At 33.5% G+C, this 22,066-nt stretch overlaps 1 protein-coding gene across 7 annotated transcripts in view; it reads right to left on the bottom strand.

Moving 5' to 3' along the window:
• phf21ab (PHD finger protein 21Ab) overlaps window positions 1–21,622 on the bottom strand; it is a 42,740-nt gene extending 21,118 nt beyond the window's left edge. For 5 of the 7 annotated variants that reach the window (XM_056451721.1, XM_056451714.1, XM_056451720.1 and 2 more), the window contains exons 1-5: window positions 21,386–21,622; window positions 15,339–15,381; window positions 11,284–11,387; window positions 6,746–6,778; window positions 6,503–6,568 (exon numbers count right to left, since the gene is read on the bottom strand). In XM_056451721.1, the coding sequence (XP_056307696.1) occupies window positions 6,503–6,568; window positions 6,746–6,778; window positions 11,284–11,340 (156 nt within the window). In that variant the 5' untranslated portion in view covers window positions 11,341–11,387; window positions 15,339–15,381; window positions 21,386–21,622. Of the gene's footprint in view, window positions 1–6,502; window positions 6,569–6,745; window positions 6,779–11,283; window positions 11,388–15,338; window positions 15,382–20,898; window positions 21,190–21,267; window positions 21,308–21,385 lie in introns of those variants that run through there. The other 2 variants (XM_056451715.1, XM_056451716.1) reach the window with 2 other exon arrangements.
• Window positions 21,623–22,066: the final 444 nt, after the last annotated feature.

Below are 22,066 nucleotides of genomic sequence, written 5' to 3'. Positions count from 1 at the left end.
ATCAGCCTGTACTTTTTTTTACAGCATGGTCTAGTTTAGATAATTTAGCAAATTGTATTGCAATCTTGGAAACAAAGTTAAAACATCAATTTATTATCAAAATATTTAATGAAAAGATGTGTAGCAGTTCATTAACAAATAAAAAAAACACTATTGAGCTCGAACAGCATAAAATAGGCTGAACATCTGCTTAGTACTTTTTATTCGAGTATCAAACATTTATACTGAGTGAACGAAATAATCTGGAGTAGTGGATGGTCTGCTGCTGTTAATTTTTGTATTTTTTTTTTTTTAAGGCAAAAGACGTTACAACCGATCAATAAACAAAATAGCTAGATTTTCAATTTGATTTAATGACCAATTAAATATTAAACCCTCTGTACAAAATTCATAACATACCTTAAATAATAAATTAAAGCAGCGTGATAGACTGTGCCTCAAAGCATATCATATTGCTCTCGTAAATTAGATTTTTTAAAGTTTACTTTTAAATAGCCTATTACTTTACTTTTAAATATCACAGTTTATTTTGTGCAATTTGTTCATTGTAATTAAATAAGGGTGTGTTAATGGGACGGCATATGCTGGAAGAAAAGGAGTCAGATCTGTTTTTGAACACTTAGCCCTGGCTATATTATTTTAAAAATCCTCTTTTCGAAACTAATTTCGTTTGTTATAAATTGTATCTTAATTTTAATTTATGTAATTTGTAGTAGTTTTCTATAAAATAAACTAGAACAATATCCTAAATATTAGAGGTGAAATTAAGTGCTTCCAGGGCAAAACAAAAAAACATTATGCCATTATGATTACTGTTTTTTTATTAATTAATTTATTAGTGAGCATTAATTTTGAGCATAGCAGCAACCAATAACATAACATCTTAATTTTATACCTGCAGTGCTTAAAATGTGGATCCGTTCCAAATGTACACATATATGCTATATTTAATTTATAACACAGCAAACTTGACATCGCAGGCACATTATCTTTAAAACTAAAATGCAAAAGTGTGTGTCCTGTTATAATCCCCATCTATAATAACGTTTAGGTCTCTTCAATAAAATGCAAAAAGAAAGTATGTAAAATATGCACAAAAGAGGAAAATAAATAAACTGAACAAAATAAAAATATCAAATATCACATATCAATTTATATTATGAATTTGATTATATCTGAATGAATAAAAAGTATATATTTTTTCAGCAATTCCCAATGTTTGTCTTTGGATTTAGGTGTACTGTGTGTATTTATTTACTTATTCATTTTGGTAATCCTCTACCTCCTCTATAATATCCAGATGTCATCATTTTATCAGTGTTTTTTCTCTTTAAATGTATTTTCACTGTTCAGGTGGAGACCGTTAATTATATATATAGTCATTACATCATCAAATAGTGCAATATATATACACATTTATAAAAGCTTTGAAATATGGACAAGGCTATGAGAGAGAATTGAATCAGAATTCACTGGACTGTCATCATCTCACGCTCTAATCCTCATCTGGATTGACTGAGGCTCTACACACATACAATATTTGCCGTCCACATTCAAGTAAAAAAGAAAAAGGCAAATCATGTGTACTTATACTGATCTATTCTCTCTCTCTCTCTCTCTCTCTCTTTCTAAGGAAAAAGCTCAAAGCTAAGCCAATGATCTGCAAGTCAGTAAACCGGGACAATTCTTTGATTAAACTAACTGGAGAATTTGCAGAGGAAGACAAAGAGAGAGAAAGTGAATTATGTCTCATGAGAAGGCTGAAATATTTCAATGTAAGACTTTTTTAATAACAGTTTAGTCTTTCAATTGTGGAATCAGTTGTAATCTTTAATATAGTTTATATTGAGACTGGGCATTACAGACCTAAAAATTAAGAAGCTTAGTTGAAAATTCCCCCCAAAATGACCATCTTTTATGTGTGTGTACTGTAATATTTCAAATATACTGTATATAATGTTATTAAGGTCTGTTTGTTAATGTACTTAATGCATTTACCAACATGAACAAATAATTAGTTATCCATTTATTACAGTATTAATCTTTGTTAACGTTAATGTTATTCAAGTTACATAATGTTAGCTCATGTTAATGCACAGCATATTAACTAACGTTAACAAGCACAACTATGGATTTTAATGTTTTAGTTAAAGTTGAAACAGGACTAATAAATGCTTTACAAGATTATTCATACTTTGTTATTATTAGTAAATATATTAACTAATGGACCATTATTCTAAAGTGTTACCAAATTTTATTGTTTTCTATACAGTAACACCACTTTGTAAAATTTTCTAGGGCAGGGGGGCGTCCAAATTAAGTCCTGGAGGCCCGGTGTCCTGGAGAGTCTAGCTCCAACTCTTATCAAAGACACCTGAATCAGCTACCTAAGTTCTTACTACATATACTAGAAACTTCCTAGCAGGTGTATTGAAACAAGTTGAAGCTAAACTCAGCAGGACATCGACCCTCCAGGACCGAGTTTGGACACCCCTGTAGAGTTAACATTTAAATTTTGATATGGGAAATTTGGGCAGATATACCAAAAAATAAAAAGCTGCAGAGTATAAGAGGCGAATATATATATATAAAAAAAGAGATTTTAAGAATAATAAAGCAGGAATCTAAGGGTACTTTCACACCTGTCGATCGATTGTTTCGTTCCAAAATGGGGATTAAATTTGTTACAATGTTACTCTTTGTTCTCGGTGTGGTTCGCTTTTCACACTGCAAAGTTTCCAAATGGACCAAAATGGCTAAAACAGGTCACTTGCGAGTAAACTCTAGTCACATTGGTGGGTTTATTTTTCAGGGTTTATTTTTCAGAGTTCCCCTCAGCTGTCATGCGTCCTTATTTTAATTTATGACGATGAGCAATAAGACATTATAAGCGAAAAGCTGTGCTTTAATTTTGAATAGTGACTCCCATAGACATCGTCACAAAATATAATAGAAATCAGAAGACTTTCTCATACATAGTCGTTGGCTAGAATTATGCATTATAAGCTTTACATTATAGAGAGAAATAACAGATAAACCAAGACTGCAGTTCGGTCAATTTTCCTAATGGATAAACAGCTCTCGTTAATAGTTAGCATGCTTTCACTTTTATATTTGACATGAAACGCTTACAGGTAGGAATGACATCCCGCCCTGCTCATAATTCTCTCTTCATATAGCCATATATGCCTACTACATATCCATAATACACTGTGGTATAGCCTGGTTCATTAGTTTGTTGGATCGTATTGCTTTCTCACTACAATCAATCCGCTCCAGAGTTTGTTTCAATCAAGCCAAGACCACCTCTTTCAGGCGATCTCGGACTTTTTGCGCAGATCCGAGCACAATTGCTGGATTCACATATGCCAAAAGAACTGCTCTAAGCGGGGAAACGCACCAACTTCCAAAATAAAAGTCTAGGTGTGAAAGCACCCTCAGATTACTGGATTTCCACAGACTCAATTTTTAGATTTATACAACTCTTCTGTAAAGAGAAAGACAATTTGTATAATTTCTGAACCTCCTCAATTCATTCGTCCCCATCAAATTGTAGATTTAGAGCTCCATTGGCAAGAAAAAAAAAAGATTATTTAAATTGAGTTGAAACAAGACAATTTTTGAGGTTTTGGGGTTAACAACTTAATTGTTTTATGTTCAATTCACTTTAATTTATAAAAAGTGTTCACTGTTAAAAAAAATGCTAGATGCTAGGTTCCACACAATTACTTCATGTTGTTACAACACAGATCGATTAAGTTAACAATCGTTTTTACAAATTTAAGTGGATTGAACATAAATTAAGTTGCCTCCCAAAAATGTAAGAATTGGGTTAGGTTTGGTTTGGGTTTCAACCCCTTTTAAATGAGTAGTTAAGCAGTAAAAGTCATTTTTAATAAATTATTTTATGCCCACTGCGATTAATACTTTAAATTGGGACAAACCGTACTGTCAGGATCTTGCGTTCAGCCTGATATTTATTATTTTAAAGGTGTGTTGTAGTGTTGTTTTGGTTGTTGTGCTGTGAGTTTCTATGTTTTGTGCACACAATGTGAGCCTTATCGATGACAAATTTCGATCACTGGTTGATGGATAGAATGTTTTTTACATTTGAAACATTTCCCCAAGACATCTGCACAAAAAAAAACCCTGACTTTTGGAGAAAGTGACTGAATCCCAAAACTTTGCCAATATAGTGTGTTTTCACATCCCAGCAGGACAGAAGACAAGTCCCAACACACAGAAGAAACGCGTGCGCAAACACACACAGACACAAGCACATAGACAGACACACTTCAGCGCTTCTGCTGTTGTTCTGAGCAGACATAGACTGGCCACAAAACAATTAAATATATCAGTCTTCAGTTATTTCTCCATTTGTTTCATCACTTCAGGAAATCAATAAGACATCTTGGAAGCAAACAAATCAAAAATCGCTCCAGTAAACATGAATTGACGTGGACACACATAAATTGACGTGCTGCTTGAAAAGTTAAATCTGCTTCTGATGGTTATTATTGTAAAACATTAAAATATCTTTCATATTTTATTGAAGATTGAAATAAATATAAGTATTACATGGTACATGGAGCAGAAATGCTGACTTTGCAACTAACTGTATGTGCAAACAGGAGTAAAATACTAAATCTGAACTTTAACCTTTCAATTAAAATACTAAACACAATAAGGCCCGTCACAATAATCAATATTTCGACTTATCGTACAACACATGGACATGACCTCAATACATAAAAACCAATTCTAGTAACAATTTAGCTAATTGTGCAACATCTCTATCCCTATTGGAGGTGTCAGGGTCAGTATGGTTAAAAACACTCTAGTATTTACTTGAAATTAATTCAGTATATTTTCATGTGGGTGTCTGACAACTGAAAATACAGCAGAAATCGCAGCCTCTGTTACAAATTTTTTGTTAACCTTTATTATTATTATAAGTTTAGGATATGTGTTTTCACATTCTGATTCCAATGCTTCATTATTAAATTGTTAAAATGACTATAAAGTATTATGTGATCTTTGGAAGAGTGTACTTGATTTAAGATGCCATTATATTGTCATTCTGGCATTACATAATGAGTGGCATATAAAAATATTCTTAATCTGAAATATTTTGGTGCAATATTTCATACAACAAAAAAATAGATATTGTGACAAGCCAAAACTAAATAAGGAGCACAAACAATTACTACAGATTATATAGTAATATAAAATAATTATAATAAAGCACCTAAAAACACTAGAAATAAAACAACATTTAAAGAAAACTAAAATCTGAATACGCAAATGAACTCAAATATAGTGAACTACAGAGTATTAGAGAAACAACAGAAGCAACTTACAATTACTAAAAATGAAATAAATAATAATAATAATAATAATGACAATAATAATTAGATTATAATACTACTGCTATAATAATAAAATTTCACATTATTTTAATTGAATAATAATAATATAATAAAATAAAACTAATTGTAATCATTTTATGTGTTTTTTATTAGAGTAAAATTATAATTATAAAAAATTATAATAAAGCATCTAAAAGCACTAAAATAAATTTAAAGAAAATGTCAATTTAAATACAGAAATTAACAAAAAGTTAGTAAAAAAAAACAAAATAAAAAAAAAACAGAAAATAACATAATAATAATTTAAATAATAATAATAAAAACAAACTGATATTGGAATAGGCAGCATGGTGGCTCAGTGGTTAGCACTGTCGCCTCACAGCAAGAAATGTCACTGGTTTGCATGTTCTCCATGTGTTCGCGTGGGTTTCCTCCAGGTGCTCCGGTTTCCCCCACAGCCCAAAGACATGCGCTATAAGTGAATGAAACAAACTAAAATTGTCTGTAGCGTGTGTGTGTGTGTATGTGTATGTATGCATGCATGTATGTATGTATGAGTGTGTATACGCATTTCCCAGTACTGGGTTGCATCTGGAAGGGCATCCGCTGCATAAAACATATACTGGAATAGTTGGCGGTTCATTCCGCTGTGGCAACCTCTGATATACAAGGGACTAAGTTAAAGGAAAAAAATTGATGAATAATATTGAAATAAAAAAAATTATAATTAAAAACATTGATCAAATTAAAAAGTTTTATATAAATATTCTAATTAATTAAATTTCTAAAATAAACTTGATGAAAATAACATTGTCTTCAACACATCACAGCAACTCCCCTCAGAAATAATCATTCAGCTACAAAACAACAATGTCTGTCATTCTATAAAGTGGCAACATCAAAATAAAATACAGATAGAATAAATTATACATTTAAAACATATCCTTTATAATCTTATAAACTCTAATAACGTCAACCCGTGTCCATGTTTCAAAACCCAATCTCACAAAAATCAATCAAACTGACTCATTCATAGCCATTCAAGCCTTTGAATCATGCTTTCCGAGAAAAAAAGCTCCTTCATTTCAGCACCATCAGCATCCAATGACGTCAAATACTGAGAAAGCTCTTACCTGTTTCTCACTCAGAGCCGTTATTTTCGCCTGCAACTCGTGAAGCTGTTTCTTCAGATCTGCATTCTGTGACAAACAGCAAAGATAAGCATTACAATGACATATTTATGAACTAATAACTTCAGAACTGCTAATCCTTTATTTAATAAAATACAGAGCAGTCCAAGTATATGCAAAAAGTTTAAGTCCTCAAACAAAACCATTAGATCAAGTCTGAAAAGCAGCGTCATAAATGATATTTACCTGTGGATCCTGCTTCATTTGGGCGACAAGTTTCTATGGCAACAAAAGAGAAGAAAAGGATTTCCAGTCAAAACTTATACCAACAGTTTATGATTGAGTTACAGATGAAGTGCGCCATCTATAGGCCACAGAAAGAACTACAGGCCGCTGCACCTGCTTCATGTCCAGACAAAAGCAGAGCGGGAAACCTGCCAACAGCTTTCTCTGTGAGGGAAACCGTCTTCCAGTTAACAACGGTTTGAGGAAACGTGCTCGTTTGCAAATATTTATCATTTGGGTAACACTTTAGTCACGCTACAAACTAACGTTGCTCCGTTATTACCTGCCTAATATTAAGATAATAACTGTGTATTAGTAGCTATAATGTATGAGCTTATTTTACACCCCTAATCCTACCCAAAACCCACTAACTGTCAATAAACCGCCAATTAACAGTTTATTTAACTAATAGTCTTAGCTAATGGTTTGTTAATAGCTTGAATTGTGATGTGTTATATTATTACGATTTTAACCATATACTAATAGCTAGAGTATATTATTTTACATCCACAATCCTACCCCAATACCTAAACCAAACTACTACCTTACTATATAGATATATATTGATATTATCAATAAACCGCTAATTAGCAGTTTGAGCTAATAGTCTTAGTTGTTTGTTATTAGCATAAATTGTGACTTAGTGTTGCCTTCTGTTCCTACTATGTTATTACCTGCCTTTTAGTAAGATTTTAACTGTATATTGGTAGCTTTAGTCTTATTTTACACCTTAATCATACCCAAAACCCACTACTAACTATCATAAACCGCTAATTAGCGGTTTATTGAGCTAATAGTCTTAGCTAATGGTTTGTTAATAGTGTGAATTGTGACTTAGTTACCTTCTTATTACCGGCCTATTATTAAGATTTTAACTGTGTATAATTAACTATAAAGTATAATCATATTTTACATCCCTAATCTTACCCAAAACCCACTACTAACTATCAATAAACCGTTAATTAGCAGTTTATTAAGCTAATAGTCTTACTTAATGGTTTGCCAATAGCATGAATTGTGGCTTTAAAAAAGTGTTCCCTTCTTATTACCTGCCTATTATTAAGATTATAACTGTATATTAGTAGCTATAGTCTATGATCTTATTTTACATTCCAAATCCTACCCAAAACCTAAACCCAAGTACTACCTATCAATAAACCGCTAATTAGCAATTTGAGCTAATAGTCTTAGTTGTTTGTTATTAGAGTGAATTGTGACTTAGTGTTACCTTCTGTTCCTACTCTGTTATTACTGGCCATTTAGTAATATTTTAACTGTATATTAGTAGCTATATTTCTTATTTTACATCCCTTAAAATTAAGCGTTGCCTTCATTTGTAATGAGCAAGTGTAATATATAAGAAAAGTATTTCACATATATAAATATGCTTTAAAGGCATAGTTCACCTGAAAATGGTCATCATTTATTGATCCTTCACTTGTTAAAAACCTGTTTGAGTTTCTTTCTCCTGTTGAACATGAAAGAAGATATTTTGAAAAATGATGGTTGCTGGCTCCCGTTGACTTCCATAGTATTTCTTCCTACCATAGTAATTCTTCCTTATCTCAAAATTTCTTCTTTTGTGTTCAACAGATGAAAGAAACTCATAAAGGTTTAAAACCCGCATGAGGGAGAGTAAATGATGAGGTTATTCCCATTTTTGGGTGAACTAAACCCTTTAATCTAATTTGGATGACTGTCAATCTGTTATTGGCAGCCATTTTAGCCTTTTATTGGGTGAGGAACCATATATGGTAACTTTATTGACTTTGGTTACCATATAATTTCTTAAATTTAAGTCATAAGTCTTGTAATAACCCACAGTATTACTCTGGGGTTTTCCCCTAATAAGTATTTCAACGAGTGGGTTATAAAAGTGAAAAACAATTAGGGGTAAGCTGGGCCACTTCATACACATAGTTGTCCTCGAGGCAAAGAAATTTTTTTTTTAAATGAGTTTTTCCAAATTACATTTCAAGACATCTGCAGTCAACTTAAATTAGCACCTTTTTAATTATCAATTTCTTTAGCATTATCAATAATGCACAGATTGTATTGATGTTAAAAAAACGTATCCAAAACAATTTTTATCCAGCTAGTTGCCATGAAAATAGTATTAAAATAGAAAAAAATACACTAAAGCAACCAAATATCTAAACCTCAGTGCAAAAATGTTGGGTTCCACACAATTCCTTTATGTTGTCCAAACTCAAATCAATTAAGTTAACTTCTTCCTTTTTACAAATTTAAGTGAATAGAACATAAAACAATTAAGTTGCCCCAAATTAAACTCAAGAATTTTGCTCATTCAGCTCAATTTAAATAAGTAGTTTGAACAAGCAGCAATAATATTATTTTTGAGTGATCTTAAAATGAAAGCTGAAAATTTCATCATCATGATAGAAAACATCTAGTAATAAATATTACAATTCACATTTTTCAACCACCTGGACAAAAGTGAAACCGAAATAAACGAAGTACAATTACAATTAAATTAAAAACAATTAAAACAAACAAAAAACAAAACACTTTTGATTATAATATACATAGTACTTAGTATTTCATAATCAATTATTGTAATTATTGAATCATTGAAATAATCGTAAATTTGAAAATGATATACATACGATACAGAGGTTTGCAACAAACAATAAATGCTTGTTTTCCAGATTGTCCAGATGTTTCAAAGTTGATAAAACTTTACAAGTGGACAAGTAGTTGTGATTGTATTCATTAGTTTGTTCACATTGATAAAATTTAGGATTTGTTTTATATGCAACAATAAAACCTGACTGTTCACTTTCAGAAGTTGAAGTGATGCTACGCAATATGAAATCTGTTAATTAAAACATAGGTCTCAAACTCAATTCCTGGAGGGCTGCAGCTCTGCACAGTTTTGCTCCAACCCTAATCTAACACAGCTGATCCAACTAATCAAAAGAGTCTTGAACACATTCATTAGTTGCATTAACCGGGTTTGATTAGGGTTGGAGCAAAACTGGACTTGAGTATGAGACCTATGATTTAAATTATCACAATATTTGTCTATATAATATATTAGTATATTATTTCCCAGGGTTGTGGCTGGAAAGGTATCCACTGCATAAAACATATGCCGGAATAATTGGCGGTTCATTCCACTGTGACGACCCCTGATAAATAAGGGATTAAGCCGAAGGGAAATGAATGAATGAATGTTAGTACATTAAAAAAAAAACCTTCATAAAAGTTGTCCAAAAACTATTCAACAACAGCCATTCTTGTCTTAATTACCCATTCTACAATTTTGAAAAACCTTTTTGATCCAATTAAAATGTTGACTACTATACTTGCACACATGTAAACACACACTAAATAGTTTCACTATATATGCTATACTAATTTTCATTAATTAAATTTCCTTCGGCTTAGTCCCTTATTTATCATGGGTCGCCACTGTGGAATGAATTGCCAACTGCTCCGGCATACATTTTATGCAGTGGATGTACTGGGTTACATACACTGTCAAACACACACACTCATACACTATGGCCAATTTAGTTTATCCAGTTCACCTATAGAGCATGTCTTTGGACTTTTGGGGGAAACCGGAGCACCCAGAGGAAACCCACACCAACATGGGGAGAACATACACAGAAATGCCAACTGCCTCAGCCAGGACTCGAACCAGCGACATTCTTACTGTGAGGTGAGAATGCTAACCACTGAGCCACCGTGCTATACTAATTTTACTAAACCAAAAATAAAGTACAATACAATATAAAATAATTCTCATAATGTTACTTTTATTGATCAGAGCACAAGCAGCTCTAAACCAGTCTAAAACATACAGTCATATGTCAAATCATGACACATCTTGCCTCAATTTAATATACACTGTATATAAAAAAAACTGTTATTTTCTGTTTCTTCAAAGTTTTTGCAGTCCACCAGTAGGCAACAGTGAGTCATGCGAGACCACAAAACAAAGCAGTTCAGCTGCCCCAGATGAGGCCCAAAAAAAAAAAAAATCCTACTTCCACCTGCCTGTCAAATATTCCAAGCGATATGAAGACAAAACCAGACCCCAAAAAAACAGCCTCCAGTATGTAAAAGAACACCTGCTTGAGACGATTGGTCACAACAGCAGTAATGGCTGAAGCTTTATCAGCCCAGTATGACCCTGATTCTCCAGCGTTTTCTTTCTCGACGTCCCTCCCCTCCTTGTCTTTTTCTTTCTCTTGCCCCACTCAGACAGCTCCACTAATTTTCTGCCTGCTGGGACACGCCGCCTCTAACAGCGAGGGACAAGAAGAGAAACGGATCTTCATTTGTCACCAAGAGGACCTGGAGACTGCTAAGACTCTCCCCAATCATTTAACCATCCAAAAAAGCACCTGCTCCGAAACAAACAGTCAATAAAAGTGTAATGCGCTAACTGAGAGTACAGCGGCGCTTCAGAAATGTTCTCCCCCCACATGATTTGACTGATTAGCAGCCCCGTTTGTGAGATCTCCTACCTGATGGACTTGTATTTCCACTTTCAGGGCCTCCTGTAATGTTTGCAATTCCATCATTGATCCAGTTCGCCAGAAGAGAGAGTCCCGGGAAACTTTCAGCCTGTCTAGAGAAATCAAACAGAGACTTATTGGATTGTGTTTTTATGTGTTTAACCTTTATTTTTGCCAGATGCTCTGAGGGTGACTTAATGCCACGCCACCACGAGGGGGAACAAGAGTTGGTGTCTAATACAGAAAAAATGCACTACTTTAAGAATCAAGGCATGATTCCTGTTGTCTCAGGTGTGGGCTTATGATGGTATCAAATGTTCTTGTTGCGTATACAGTATCATCACGATATTGAGCTGCACTCTTAAACATTGTTAAATACATAAAATAGCAGTTTTACGTATTTTATGATTCATGTTTTTATTTTTTCTCATTTATTTATGCTTTTTTTAAACCTTGACCTTTCTTCCAACAACTTTTAACCTTGAAAAGTTATAAAAAGTTACTTTCATGAATGTTTTTAAAAGATTAAAGTGATATATTATCTGTGTTGCTGTTGTATATTAAGGCACAAAACCTTGTGATAAACTGCCAGCTAGGGTTGTGCGATTAATCGAAATTGAATCACAATCGCGATATGAAACGTTGCGATTAGCTAATCGCAAGAGGCTGCGATATGAAACATATACGTGTTATTTAATTTCCCATACCCAGAGCAAATGCATGACTGCCGTCTGTGTGTGAAAGTCTTACTAGCCAATTGAGTGAGCACACTTTCGTTCTGCCCAATCAGAACTGCACAACTGAACTATGCAGAACGCCCACAATAAAAAAAACGAACAAACAGGAAATCGCTTACGGGTGGGATGATGGCGCCAGCCGCTTCATAAGCATTAATAGACGAATTAATATGAAAGAAAAACGGGACATCGTCAATATTGGAACATTTTTGGTTTGAAAGTAACAGACACCGAACAAAAACTGCTAATTTGTAAGAATTGTTTCCACAGCACAAGGAAATACAACAACCAGCACCTAAAAAGTCAACTGAAAGTATTGCCATGACACTCAATCTAGAAGCAAGCAACAGCTAAATACAATTTCAGTTCATTCATCAAAGCAATGAGAGTAAATCAAATCGAAATAGCAATATCTGTCAAAAAATAAATATTTTTTGTTATTTTACAGACTTATTTCTCTGTATATTATTTCTTATACATTAATTGCCATAATTAAAATGTCAATAAAAGTCACTTTGTTAAACTGTAGTTGAATTTTCGACATCAAAAGTCAACAGAGCAGATAACCATAGGGCAATTCACAACTGTAAATAAACAGAAAACACTTGTGAATCACAGAATAAGGAAACTGTAAATAAACAGATATTTTTTACAGTGCAAGTTGCAAAAAAAGGTTACTTCAACAGGTAAAATAAGAAAAAAAACCTTAGTGTATTGCTTTATTGTATATTCGTGTTCAGAGTAAAATGTTTCAATGAAATTCAATTGCAAAAGGAATATAAAGTACAATAAGTAACACTTTAGAGTAAAATCTTAATGGCAAATATCAGTTAATGACTTAGAATCAAAAGTTAGAAAAGGGCAGATTTATTATAGTTACCAGGGGCAGATTTAGTGATTTGGGGGCCCTGAGCAATTTAAGCAAAGTTCTAAAATGCAGCTTTTGTACTTTAACTTAATTTTAAGTAATTGATTTATTGAATTCAATTTATTTTATATTTGATTTGCTGTTTTTTTTTGTCACTCAATCACTCCTTTTCTACATTTTGTCAATGCAAAATAATAATAACAACATGTAAAGCATCTTTATAAATGATTTGTTTTAACTAAAATGAATTCACAACTAAAAATTATATATAAACTATTTCGTTTTCGAAGACTGCTGGCTTCATCATTGAGTATGGGGGATACATTTGCACAGATGCGATAAACATTAAACTTTTATTTTTTAGACACTCATCATACAAAATATGATAGAAAATTATGTTATTTTTAATTATAGGTATAATTTTTAATAGGGTATTTATTTGGGGGCCCTTAGATTTCCTGGGGTTAAATCCGACCCTGACAGTGATTATGTTAATATTACTCAAATACAACAGAATTTTATTAGTTATTAACTGCGCTTAATAAAACTATTATGACTTCAATCAGATGATTACTTATTTTAAAGTATTGTTAGGCATTAACTAAGAAATTAACATTAGTTTAGATTAATAAAAAGCTTTTGTAGATTTCATCATTAGTTTAGGTAAATTAAGTAATATTATTGGAGCTTTATTGCACAGTATTAACAAACAGGCCTATAAATAGTCATTAAATAATTAATACATTTTAAGACGGCAGTATTAACATGTGAAAATGTTCATTTTTAAACTATATTTGATGATGTTATGAAAACCAATGCAAATAAAATGTGAAAATTCTAATCAAAACTACTCTAAAAGTTAAAAAAATAAACAATTATTCACCTTATTTTGAAGTGCCCACAATATCAATATCATGCATGTTCATCATCACAATATATTAAATTATTGGTAACACTTTAGTTTAAATCACAATTCATGCTACAAACTACTGGCTTATTACCTGCATATTAATATCAGAGTTTCTGCAGGTTTCACCAAGTCAAATATAAGACCTTTTAAAACCAGCAAAATGAAATTTCAACAATGGAAATCTAAAAGCGTGTTGATATTAGTGATGTAAATCGAAAATTTATCAGCTGAAAATATAATGCCATTTAGTGGATCCTCTAATTTTTGTGGCTTCAGTCATTGTTAGGGTACTCTTAAATCTAGAAACATTATTGGATCTTATATCAAAATATATATATCTTTCAATATGGAAATTAATTATCGAGATTGCATGTTTGCCATATTGCCCAGCCCTAAACTAAACGCATTCACAACAGACTGTTATAATATTAGTTATAAATAGAGATTTGTAAGTATTATTTATGTAAGCTTTGTATAATTGGTGATTATGTGTTGTGTTGGACTGCTTGGGTAGCTTTACATAAACGAATGAAAATTAAGACCTGTTTACAATGATTTAAGACAAACAAGACAATATTTGACATTGAATTTAGGACTTTACGGCCTAAAATTTTGTTTTGAAATTTAAGACATTTAAGACCCCACGGACACCCTGTGATATACAAACTGTTCATTAGTAGTTATAAAGTACAATCTAATGCCGAGGTCACATTAGAGTTTGTGCATGCAAAATTCTGTTGTACGGCACAGTGAAAAGGGGCGTAATAAACAAGTTTATTAGACGTTTTAAAAAGTGAGCGATTGGTCCATATTTTAAACTTCTGTCCATGAGGTCACATTTTGATCTTTGATTGGTCTAACGTTGTTACGTGATGCGATTTCGCAGGTCAGAGTTCACCAAGCTTGAACTTTGCAACACCGCTTGCGAAACTTGTCGCACGAGCTTGCGTTTCAGGTCTTACGCATTTGTGTGAGTATGAGTGGAAGTCTATGACGAGAAAAGTCCAGTGTCACCACGGCTTTATTCTGCATCTCAAATCATAACCAAAACCTAAACCCAACTTCTACCTTACTTACTCTTAATAAACAGCTAATTCATAGTTTATTAAGCTAGTTTTGTTAGCTAATGGTTTGTTAATACTGTGAATTGTGACCTAAACAAAAGTGTTACCGAATTATTGAATATCGGCATATGTCTACTCAGGCGGTAGTAAACAGACACACTCTATTCAGTTCGTATTCCCAAAGCAACACTTTTTTAAGTTCAAAAAGTGTTTTAGTCAAACAGGGATTAGAGAAGGGGAAAAAACTCAATATAGGTTCTTGTCAAAAGGCAATTTTCTTGTAGAGGAGAACCTGAGGATAAAAACTTGTGACAGTGAAGATGGGCAGGACCATTCGCCGGTCGGATGATTCGGACGAACAACCTCGCCGCGTAACAGTGGACGAAACGGAGGCAGTGTTACAGACATTCATTCACTCTCATTGATTTTGGTGTGCGGCCCTGTGCCAAGAGGACAATTATAACAGAGGCTATTAGAGGACTTACCAGCTGGCACTGAGACTGGTGTTCACGCGCTCTCTCCAACTCCCTGCACAAGATGAAACACACACATACACACACAGCCTATTAGATGGGAGAGAGACACTCCAATTCCCTCTCCTGTACAGTCTGTGAAAAAAAAAAAGAGGGACAACATTGCAAGCGCAGCATTCAGCCGCCTTCTAATTGCTCATCCCGTCTATGAACCCCATGACAAAAAGTCTTGCATCCCTGTGCGTCTCCCGGCATCTTCGCCGACCTAAAAATATCTTTCTTCAAAACTTGAGCGTCGGATTTGTCCTTTGTGCAGTCCTGCCAAATGGAGTTCTGAGATATTAAGCGGAGCCGATATTCGCCAGCAATGACATCTGTCATGACCAAACGGCACTCGGAAATCTCGCGACCTTCAGCCTACAATATACAGGAAACGACAGCCTCTCAAATCGATGAGTTTATGAGTCACTGTGTGAGTGTTTGGAGAAATAAAGGCGATAACAACAACAACACACACCTAAATAGTACCATCAGTTGATTTTTAAGAAGAGAACCGCATCAACTTTGTCGTTCAGCAATTGGGAATGATTATTAAAAGTAATTATTGAAGTATTGTATCTGTTTATATTTATAATATAGTACATTGAAATAATTTAGGACCAAACTACTAATATATAAATAAGGATATAAATATTTAATGATGATGCTTCTGTGTTTGTTTATAGAAAGTTTTAGAAGCTAAAATGTCCTGCTTATTGGTCTAACGTAATCCAAATTACTGAGACGGCCAATCAAATCAAAGTAGGTGAGGCTTTATGGTTCACACATGCAAAACAAATTCCAGCATGAAACTTTAGTTTTCTCTAGATGCAAGTTGGTAAATGTCTCATATTTAAGAGGTGTTTCGCAGTACAATTAACAGTAATATAATGTGACAAAAACTACTGGACTTTTTGTTATCAAATTGTGAGCTTTTGAATAGAAAATCAGATACTCTCAGTAAAGTATTTCAGGCACATTGCCGGGGGGGTTCGAGTGATTAAGAAGACCCAGCCTCACTGACAAAGGTCTCAAATTTGTCCCATACATGAGCTTATGTGTCTTATTTTGACTGCTATGCCATCATAAATGGTCAAAATAACCCATCGAAAAAGGTTTTAAAACTAAGCAGAATCCTCTGTTGGCTGTTGCTTCGGTTTGACTTCAGCTAATCAGTTTTGGCCAATGCAAACAAATATTTCCAACATCTAGCGGTGCAAGAAAACATACAATCTGATGTAAGAGAAGTCATCTTTCGCTACTGTATTGTTTTTAAATGGGGAAAACATTTTACAAGTAACTTTTATTGTAAATCTTTGACCTTACTCTTGAAACAAAAATGACCAATAAAAAGGTGTGAAGCACCAAAAGTGGCCCATATTAAAATTGATTTGAATACCATTTTGGCTCAAATTGTCAAAAAGTGTGATCATGATGACCATCCAACAAGCTAATTCCGAATAGTGCTCAAAATGTCATTAAAATACAGCGTTTAAATTTTATAATTCAGTAGAAAATTATGCGAATAATTTTAAAAAGGTCCACTTTTTGACAAAAAGGAACCACCCCTTTCACCAGGCTGGCTATGGGCCTGTATTGAGTATTATAGCATATATTTTAATTAAATGCCAGCAACAAGACCTATTATCAAAAGCTATTTATTAAAAATAAATACAACAAAAACCACAAACAAATAGATGTATTTTGAGATTATTGCCATATCAGATACAAACTTACAAACATTTTATAAATTACACTCTAATAACTGGGTCTATAACAATAAAAAGACATCAACGGTAATAAATAAAATAAGATATAATATCTAAAAGTTTAAGACTTAAGAATTCTACCATTGTGAAAGATTATTTTAAATAAGGAATTAGCTCACAATAGGCATGGGACGATAATCGGTTTCAATGTATACCACGGTTTGAAAAAGTTAAGGTTTTAAATCCGAAAAAAATGTCTGCTATACCGTTGCTAAGGTATATGTAAAAAATTATTTACTTTTTTTTAGCTTTTTAGGACAATATTATCTCCAGCAGAAAAGATATCCAAAGATGCCGTTTTAAATTGTAAAGAAATCTGTGTTTTTGAAACTAAAGAAGACAGCAGAAGTCAAAGATTCATTTGGGTTATTTAGCCTGACATGTTTACTGTCCCAAAATATTTTAATTGTTTCTCGAAATAAAATAACTTGTCTTCAAAGTGAAAAAAACTTTGAAAAAAAGTTTACCCAGACATTTAAAAATAATACATTTCAGAGCAGTAACCACAATAACGTGAAAGCGTGACATTTTTATCCAAGGTTATCATACCGTCAGAATCTTATACCACCCCATGCCTACAAGGTATATGTAAATCTGTGTTTTTGAAACTAAAAAAAAAGGAGCAGAGGTCAATGATTTATCTAGCTTGACATGTTTACAGTCCTAAAATTTTAGAAATGTTTCTTGAAATAAAATAAATTGTGTTTATTTTGTTTGTTTGTTTTACCCAGACATTTAAAAAGAACTTAATTTAGAGCAGTAATCAATACCGTGAAACCATGGTATTTTTTTATCCTCGATTATCGTACTGTCAGAGACTTACACCGGCCCATGCCTAATTCACAAGCACTAATGAAGTTTGCTCTTTATAGTATGAACTGGATTCAGAAGTACTACCTTCAGTGTGTTGTTACCATCATGTGTCCTGGAGCATTATGTAGTGTCCTTCAGTCATTATTAATTCCTCTCTCACATCTTCATGGGACAGTAAAGACTTCAGAATCAAGCAGTAGTTCATCCAGGTAGTTATTTTCAACTCTTTTATAATTACTGTGAATCCAGACATAATATTTTGTACTATTATAACTATCTTTGACACTGTTTTTTACAGGCTTGCACTATAAATCGAAAAATAATATATGCAATAATCATATCAGGTGCAATAAATGGTAAAACTTTAGAATGATTGTCCATTAGTTAACATACTGACTAACATCAACAAACAATTAGTAATGCATTTATTAGGGCACTTCTTCATCTTTGTTAATGTTATTTATTGTTAGTTCATGTTAACTTAGTTTGCATTAACTAATGTTAACAAGCACAAGTTTGGATATTTATTGTGCATTAACCATGCTTAATAAAATCATTACAAGATTATTCATAATTAGTTAATGTTAGTAAATACATTAACCAATGGACCAATATTCAAAATAGTTACCCTTTGTTTAGGGATGGACCGAATTGAAAGTTAAGGGATGAAACTAAAGATTTTGAATGCACTTGGCCGAAAAAAAGTTTTGTAATAATTATTTATTTGATTAATAATTAGACTTTTTAAAATTAATTACTTGCATTTTACTGATTAATAAAAACAACTTAACTTAAATGTAACATCAATATAAATATCACTACCGCAACACTTAACAGCAATTTAACATATCACATATTTTCCCAGTATCACAGCCCTAGTTACATACATACTACGTAGTTGAAACATAAATGATTTTCATACAAAGCCAAGGTTACGTTCTCCACCTGAGAGATATTCTTGAAAACTAATACTAACAAGCATAAAAACTGTGTATATTGCTAACTAAACACTATACAAATCACCATAAAATAAAAATGGAGAGAAAAAAAACAATCCAAATCCCTTAAAGTCTAGATTAAAAAGTGAACATGCAAACATTTGTTTTAATAAAACAACAACATTTGCAATAATAACAGTACTGATTAGAAATAAATTATAAAAACATCATCATCCACCCCATAAAGCATTGGCTAGAGGTGAATTTGCTTGAAGTAGATAGTAAAAAAATTATCCCATTAGGCATTTAGTCATGGATGCCATAAAAGAGATTTATGTTGAATCATGATGCTGACTGGCTTTTAAAGAAAGCACTAGCTAACATCTTAAAAAGGTGTTTAAAAACCCCTGCATATTAAAAATCAAATAAGCAGACAACATTAGCATCAGTATAACAAAAGATTCATATTCACATTTGAGCCTACGATTCAGATCAGGATTTTAAGTGCAATAGGAAAGCGATATGTGCAATAAACGAGGACTGCTCGTCTCTAAAAGTTTTCAATGACCTGTTGAAATGTTCTCCGTGAAACTCTTACAACTAGTCTAGATCAAATCTATACTCCCAACTCTAAATGCTAAAATGAAGTAGTGCTTTTCCAGATAATCGGCTTCAAATTTCAAATAGTAATACACAATCATGACAAGTACACAAATGAAATAATTTCTAATTGCGTAATAAAGTTTTATAAACAAAATATAACAACTAAAAGATTACTTATTTTAATTGAACATCTGCAACAAAAACAACAACAGACCATACTGGAAATTATTCAAATATAATAACAATTACATTTGACTTCAGAGAATTGATGAACTTTAGCAAACAAATGGCTAAAAATAGATGTAATAAAGCTAATGTGCATTACTGTCCTTTATAAATAGCATGCAGGTCTGGGTGAGGTAAGAAAATATCCCAAACTACACCTGACAGGACTCTAGCTATAGGACTAAAATACTTCCAGTGTCATGTTACATAAGCCAGCAACGTTTTTCGTTTTGCATAATTACTTGATAGACAGAAATACCAACAACAACAAAAACTACTGCTAATATTTCGATGTAGTTTGTGAGTGTTTAAGACATTGTCTATTAACGTGACATGAAACAATAGAAAAACTTGACTGCTTAAAAGTGAAACTAGCCGTATAATGAAAACAAAACCTAAAGAGAAAGGGTGTAAACATACTGTGAAGTTTTACAAAACATATCACATATGAACAGCCAGTGCTAAATAAAAGGCAAAACAGACGAAAACCAGAAGCTAATCAACAACATTAGCAAACAAAAAGGTAAACACGTTACGATACTAAAGACTAAACGTACTGAAAAGGCACTTATTTACACAAATAAATACACTAAAAGGCCAAAATGTTCCTTTAATACTTTAGATATGCTTAATTAAATAACTTACAGTACCCTCTTGTTAAATGTTTTAATGTATAACCTGCATTTATAGACTTATAAAGTGCATTTTGACTCATAACTGTTCGTTAAACCAAGCTTTCTCTCTATACATCTGATCAGAGATGTGCAAATGACAGGAAAAGTTGAGCAGCACTTTGATTAGGCCACTATTATAAACCTGGGGGAAAACACGGAAGGTGATGCCCAAACTGTTCACCCACCGCATACTTTCACAAATATTCATAAAAGAGTGTGGAAATGCGCGAGGGCCAAAGCGACTTTCTTTTCCTCTCTCCAAAAGAATCTCCCTGTAGTTGGTGCAAGCTAAAACACACCAGCAGCTCCACTAAACTCAGCCTCCACCAACCAGAAAAGAAGAAGAAAAAAAGCAAGCAAGCAACATAAAAGAGAGAAAAAAATCACTTTCCAAACAACCCCCAAAATCGCAGCGGTTTTAAAAGCATCACTTTAGCAGGCACCCACCAGCAGTGCAGCTACTAAAAGCGTTGAAAACTAGCAAAATAGGAGTGAATCTTTTTTCACAAACCTGCTGCTGGATATAAGGAGCTTTCATATTGTGCTACGGCTAACTCTGCTAAAGCTAACAGGCCAACAGCACAAATTACAGTTAGATGGACTCGACTGAGCCGCAACCACTAATTCAAGCCATGCATGAGCAAAAGATCTTCATTCTTCCCCCTTTTATCCCCCCGCTGCCATCGGATACATGGTTTCCTCTGATCTGAACACAAGCGTTGCGGCAACAATGTATCCAGCGAAGTTTATAATGTTACCAAATAACAAAACGCGCGGAACCTTCGATTCACGCGCTGCACTTAGAAATACACCACTCAACTCCTAGAAATAAGCGGAAATTCTGCTCCAAAATGATCGGGATCCTGACTTCTCTACCTACCCGATCGCGACGGGGTTTGGATTTGGAAAAGCGACGAAGAGTCTGTAAACGATTAAAGTCCAAAAACGAGGCGCATAAAAGTTGCAATAATAAAAAAAAGATCCCAAGGTGCACTTACCCTCCTCTACTCACTTGAGCAGTAGTGCCTCTCTCTCTCTCTCCACAAATTATTTAAATAAATATTTACAAACACTCCGAGATCTCGGTCCGAACGATCCCTCACATAGCTGTAGTCACGCTCGGGGCCGATTCTAGCCAGGTTGGCGGCCTTATTTTTTTGTTTGTTTAATTTTAATTTGTGTGTGTAAAAAAGAGAGAAACTGAGATACAAAACAAGAACTCTTCTTCAATCTCATTCACCACAGCCGCAGCACGCGAGGATCCATCCGCGCAGGAAGAGGGAGACGAAGGGGGCAGGAAAAGTAGCCGTCGAAAAGCACAAATACTACAAACATCCACCCAAACGCTTCGGAAACACCGCGATTGCAGTAAAAGTGCGTGTGCTCGGCGTAAAAGTGGACGCGAAGTTTCCTGAAAACGTGTTTGGCAAGAGGACTACTTTTTGTGACGGTGCGGCGAATTTATTTCACTTTGCCTAAGGAACAGCGGTAGTGCGACTCCCATTGCCTAGGGAAAAACCCGGATGTAAACTCGGCGAAACTCATCTGGAGAAGAGAAGTGGCAGTCTAACTCACTCAAACTCATGGATGTACACTTGAAAAGGGCAAAAGAAGTATTTTTAGTAGTACATTTATTATATATGTATATTAGCATAAGAAATAGCAAAAAATTATGTTTA

Source organism: Danio aesculapii, chromosome 25 (assembly GCF_903798145.1).
Source record: "Danio aesculapii chromosome 25, fDanAes4.1, whole genome shotgun sequence".
Classification (NCBI taxonomy): domain Eukaryota; kingdom Metazoa; phylum Chordata; class Actinopteri; order Cypriniformes; family Danionidae; genus Danio; species Danio aesculapii.
This window is presented reverse-complemented; position numbering and strand designations above follow the sequence as displayed.